General features: G+C 34.0%; 2 protein-coding genes across 2 annotated transcripts in view; one reads left to right on the top strand and one right to left on the bottom strand.

The window, feature by feature from the left end:
* Window positions 1-1,174: 1,174 nt before the first annotated feature.
* Window positions 1,175-3,009, bottom strand: LOC109216097. Its single transcript, XM_019380226.1, has 3 exons — window positions 2,574-3,009; window positions 1,817-2,427; window positions 1,175-1,624 (listed from the first exon to the last, which is right to left on the bottom strand). Exons 1-3 carry the CDS (start codon window positions 3,007-3,009, stop codon window positions 1,175-1,177), a joined length of 1,497 nt encoding a protein of 498 aa, XP_019235771.1.
* A 1,584-nt stretch (window positions 3,010-4,593) lies between these two features.
* Window positions 4,594-6,145, top strand: part of LOC109216099 (mitogen-activated protein kinase kinase 3) — a 7,517-nt gene continuing 5,965 nt past the window's right edge. Inside the window, exons 1-3 of the mRNA XM_019380228.1 lie at window positions 4,594-4,800; window positions 5,318-5,467; window positions 5,541-5,795. Of these exons, the coding sequence (XP_019235773.1) occupies window positions 5,366-5,467; window positions 5,541-5,795 (357 nt within the window). The 5' untranslated portion in view covers window positions 4,594-4,800; window positions 5,318-5,365. The remainder of the gene's footprint in view (window positions 4,801-5,317; window positions 5,468-5,540; window positions 5,796-6,145) is intronic.

Raw genomic sequence — 6,145 nt, 5'->3', positions numbered from 1 at the left:
AATCTTTAGTTTGCTGGTAGTTCAACCAAAAACAATGACCAACAACAAGGATTGAACAACCAACAATTTCATTGCAATATTAGTGATCAAGTGCATGCAAGCACAAGCAACACAGATATCTATAAAATACCTACAAATATATACACTTATTATAAAACTTTATAGAACATAGTTTTATTATTCACATTTTATCTACAACTTCCTACCTATATCTACAACTTTCAAGGCAGCATTATCTAGTATTATTTACCTTTTTTAATTATAAATTTAAGCTACAGTTTATCCAGAACATGTTCCAGGACATGTTGACTTATATCCAGAATTTCAAGAAGCAGCTGATGTTGATCAAGCAGGTATAAAATCATGCTGTCATTCATAATAAATACTTGTTGTTTATACCATTTTACATTCCTGTTAAGTAATTTATGTTTTATGTAACAGATATTGAAGATGTCAATGTACACTCCCCAATTCACGGAGTGACTGTAGCAGCTCAGACAGAACAAGTCAATGAGAAACAGCTAAATGAAGGTGAAGATGCACAGCATGTGGATGAAGTTGGTTCTGAAGGATTAGGCATTGATAAGAAGGCTGTGACATTGGATGACTTTGAGTTGCCAGACAACTTAACACAATTGGTTAAGTTTGGAGAGCCCATACCAGATAAAGCAACCCCTATTCATCCGGGGAGAAGCAAGCAATCGGGGAAACATGCACGATCACCTTTCATACCTCTATATAGTTCTGGAGGCAGCAGCTCTATTGGTCCTAAATTTTTCTACCTCAAGCACCTCTCATAACTCTTATAGGTGAAAATGTAAATTCTGATGTGTTAGATAAGTTCAACAAGTGTAACTTTGAAGGTTTTGGAATTTAACTCTTTCCGTGGGTCATTTTGGAAAGTACATTTAACCTGCATTATATCTACAATCTGAAAATACTTTACATGAATTTACTTTTTAATATCAGTTTTATTGTAGATAATAAATATGAATACAAAATTACACCATATCAAAGACAAATTTAGATGCCTGACAAGATACATAAAAGCATATTAAACACACATAATAAAATTGTAGTATACTTCATAATGATCTTTAAAAACTTAAGCGATTACACAAAAAAATATAGATTCTTTAACTCACTAACAGTAACTACAAAATAACCATTCTAACTACATGATTTTTTTTTTGGGTGCATTCTTGCAAGATCTTTTGCTATGCCCTTCACCTCCACAGTTTCCACATGACACCTTGTACTTCTTTGACTTTAGTTCATCATATGTTTTGTATCTTTCCTTTTGAGGTCTTCCTGGCCGCTTTTTCTCTCCCGTAGGTGGTTTTACTACTTCATCAGATATATGTTGTGGCACATTCCATTTGCTTTCATCAGGAAGGGGATTTACTGGCATTTCATATGTACGGAGTAGGCTTTCCCTTGTGTAATACGGCGAGCAATAATTTTCATATCCTTCATTCCTGTCCCTTAAAGCTGCCAAAGCATGCGCACATGGAAGTTCATCAAGTTGGAACTGGCCACAAGTACATTTCTTGTTTTCAAGACACACAATGTACCGCTTCACACCATCTATCACAGTATAGATAAGATCTGTTGAAGCCCTCACCTACAATTACATAACAAACAGAAATAAAAATATTTAAAATTCATAAAAATAGTTTATCTACAATTATCTTCAACTTATCTACAAATGATCTACCATCTACAAATTAACTATAGTTTGTCTATAATTTATCTACATTTTGGAAACACTTTATATAAAAATATTATTATTCTCCACAAAATAAAGAGATCTTACCCTAAGTTTCTGAGATAATGTACTATTTTTCTCCAATTCTTTGTTGAATTTGTACCCAAGGTATGTGAAAGTACCCTTTGCCTTCAACAACTTCTCTTTCGTCCAACGTTCAAGAAGTGTCCTCATATACTCTAATAGGTCAAATATAGGCAGCTCTCTTGCATATTTTGTTACAGCATTCAACGACTCTGCGATGTTTGATGTCATAGTCCAAGTTCTATTCACCGTTGCATGTACTCTTGACCATCTATGATAGCCAATATCATAGAGGTATGATTTAACACGAGGGTCTATCTCTTCAATCTTCGACATCCTTTCATTAAATTCATCCATAGTGTATGATCCTGCTGTAGCAAAGTACAATTCATTTAATTGTAGATGACCCTTCTTGAACTTTGCCCTTATATTTGTCCAAATATGCCACACGCAAGAGTAGTGTGGCACGCCCGGATAGACAATTAATGTTGCCTTTAGGATACTCTCATTCCTATCTGAAACAACACACATTGAAGTTCTTTCACCATATGCTAGCTTGAATTGCTCAAAAAACCACTTCCACGATGCATCGTTTTCCGAATCAACCACTGCATATGCCAAAGGCAATATTGTTCCTACATTATTAATAAAAAATTAATTAACTGGTAGCTTTGAAATTGCATATAAAGACACAAATACATATAAACTACAAGATATCTACAAAGATATCTATAATGTTTCTACAATTTACACACTGCCTACAAAATAACTACATTTATACCTGCTGCATCCATTGTGCTTGCTGTCAGCATAATTCCCCTATAGGTTGTCTTTAAGAATGTCCCATCAACCACTACTACTGGTCTACAATATTCCCAACCACTTATTGATATACAAAGAGCAACAAATGCATATAAGAAGCATTCATCGATTGTCTTCTTCAATTTAACAATTGAACCAGGATACGTTTTCTCAAGAATATAAAAATATTTTGGTAATTTATTGTAGGAGTCAGCCGTATGATTTCTCAATAACTGTAAAGCTTTTTCCTTTGCCCTCCATGCTTGCATGTAGCTTAGGTTCACTCCATGTTGGGATAACATGTCAGTTTGTATGTCCTTTGGTGTGTAAACAGTCTTAGGATCACAATACTTTGGCATGACCATGCTACCAACTACAACTGCAGTACGTTTGCGTTGTATGAATGTATCGTCCATTAAGGAGCATGTGTGTTATCGGTTGAAACTCCTTATCTTGAACATTGCGGAATCATTAATTGATGTTGCCTTGAAGTGCCATTTACAGTTTTCACCAACGCATACAAGCCAGTAGCTTCCAAAAAAAATATAATATTTAATACAGATTATAAATGTAGGTGCAACAAAAGGACTGTTTTACCATAAAGTAACATAAACTACAATTTAACTACAATGTAACTACAATTTTACTATAATTTTTAAAATATTTTTTACTTGACTAAAACACTGCTTTTATTGATATTCTCTCCATACCTTCTATGACTAGATCTTTTAACTTTGAATTGGAACTTGTGCATCACAGAAAAGTGCTTCATTGCAGCAGCTATAGTTTGCTTGTCCTGATACACTTGTCCTTCTTCAATATCAGTTTGCGTAGATTCTTTTATTATTTCACTTTGATATTCCTCTATAGCCGGAGAGGATGGCATATCAAGTAACCTTAGGGATCCAGACGAACCTGCATCAATATAAAGATAAACAGTGTCATTTTAATTTGTACAAAATTTGTAGAGTTTTTGTAGATATAGTTAAAATTTTGTAGACATCCATATTATGATGTCAGACATTGTATTTAAATTGTACAAATGTAGTTTTAATTGTAGTTAAATGTAGATATATTGTAGATAATATCGTAAAACCATAATTCTATGCAATTTCTAACTATACAAACCTGCACTTGTGTTATCGTTCGTGATTGCTAATTCCATATTGAAATCTCGTACACTTATACATAACGGATATGAACCTAAGTTTTTATTCTCCTTTTTTGTCTCCATATACACACTAACCCCCATATCATTTCTAATCTCCATTGGGGGACAATTGTCGTTCACGATGTATTTGATTTCTACGATTTTTTCTGTAGTATCAATCGATAGTTGTTCTGCAATTGTAGAAACCAGAATATTGTAGCTTGCATTCACATCTACCACAATGGCATCAACTTCAAAATCCCTAAATCTCCCATAGTTGTCCCAAATCCCATTGAATTGTAGCATTATTGCGATTTACGACATGATTGCTTGTTGTTGTTGGTGTTTTTTTGGATTTCTAGATTGAGAGAAGAAAAGATGAAGAACAGATATATGATCGATAATTTGATTTCTGAAAACGACGAAGAACAGAATATAGCAATTCGTTGAAGCTGTTCGTAGTTGAATCTCGAAGATTTGAATTCTACAATTTGAATTCAGTTCGTTGAAGCTGTTCGTAGATGAACTTGTTCGTACTTTTTGAAGCTGTGCGTTCTTTTTTTCCTTAATTTTTGAATTGTAGTTTAAGAGAAAAATACGCTGATGAGAATATTCCTTTCCATTTTAAAAATTAAATTTAATGTAGAATCAATCAATCAGGATTCTTTCCTGATTTTTAGCGCGTTTTTAGGGAATATTCTGCCCTTTTAATACCTAATAAACGAATGGTACATAAATTGTAGGAAAAATATGGACTAGGCGGGTAATTTAGATAATATAAACATTTTTGGTAATAAAGTTTCAATATATGCTATAGATAGCAAAAAATCTCTTTTATAAAAGGCCCAAAGCGATTTATAGGCATTCATTTTGTACTGCAAATCCAACGTCTACCGATCTATTATCATCGTCCTTGTACCTTTCGCCAGTCTGATCATCAAAGCTGGTGATTGCTTCCCTTTGCTTGTAATTTCTGCTTCTTTTGTTGTACCATAGAAGAAGCACTGGAGCAAATTGTGTGCATCCTATGGGAACTGGGAATTCGTTCTAAGTATCTGTAAGTGTTAACCTTTTGTCTCTTTCTTTTATCATTTTCCCAAACAACACCGATCTCTTTTAGGTTTTCCTGTCTTTTTTTTGTTCATATTGCTGCCGTTCTGCAAATTCTCCTCTCACGATGTGTTATTGTTTGATGTTGATATTCTGTTTCTGCGAAGTTAGTGATATTATGTGTTACTTCACTAGTTGTGAATATTCTAGGAACTCGGGTAAGTTTAACAAAATTACATGAAAGTTCCGTTACATAAATGGAAAGTATGATATATGTTTCCACGACTTAATTATGTTTGTAATGCAATCTGATTTAAAGGTCAATTCAAGTATGAAAACTGAAGGAAATGTCGTAACTAGAAAAGATGATTAATGGGTTTGAATAGAGCTGAATCGGTATAATGATTCATATAACGGACTCCAACTAGTTCAGGATTGAGGCATAGTAGTTTTTGTAATAATTAAAAAGAAAGAATTGTAGAGAATGGTAAATCTCACCAGCCATATTCCCTTTATGTGGTCAGGGAAGAAGGATGTTATATTCTAGTACTTGTTAAAGCTTTTCACATGTGATGGCTGGATTGGAGGAATTGAAGAAGAAGCTTGTGCCTTTGTTTGATGCTGAGAAGGGTTTCTCACCTGCCTCTACATCGGATCCTTTTGATTCATACTCTGTAAGTTCTTTTTTAAAGATTAATATGCCCACAAACTACATGTTTACGAGTGCTGATATTGGTTTCTGTGAAGCTATCCGATGGTGGAACTGTGAATTTGTTGAGTCAATCATATGGTGTTTACAACATCAATGAGCTGGGACTTCAAAAGTGTACTTCATGGCCTGTTGATGATGCAGATCATGGTGAAAAGACATATAAATGTGCTTCCCATGAGATGAGGGTTTTTGGAGCCATAGGTAGCGGTGCAAGTAGTGTTGTTCAGAGAGCTATTCACATTCCAACTCACAGGATTATTGCTTTGAAGAAGATTAATATTTTTGAGAAGGTTTGTGCATTTGAGTTTTTTCAATCTTTATGTTTAAGTGCTTTCATTTTACCTGATCCAAAAAAATAAAATAATTAATGTTTAACTCCACCTATCTTTAATTTTTTTCTAATTATAAGCGCTGCAACTTTGTCATGAATTTAGAGAGAGAGCCTCACAACGGGAAGTGATATGGATGTTTATCTTTTGGCTAAAACAGTGATAAAATTTCAGTACTGTACTTCCTCTGATTTATGCTCCCTTTACCAACTTAAACATGTCTAGAAGGAAACGTTTCTTATCTGTGAGCAAAAAGATTCTATCTAGGTGTAGCAAACATATGCTGTCATAAAGCTATTATTCCTGAGCCC

Source organism: Nicotiana attenuata, unplaced genomic scaffold, assembly GCF_001879085.1.
Source record: "Nicotiana attenuata strain UT unplaced genomic scaffold, NIATTr2, whole genome shotgun sequence".
NCBI lineage: Eukaryota > Viridiplantae > Streptophyta > Magnoliopsida > Solanales > Solanaceae > Nicotiana > Nicotiana attenuata.
The sequence above is the reverse complement of the archived record's forward strand: the minus strand, read 5'-3'. Positions and strand labels throughout refer to the sequence as shown.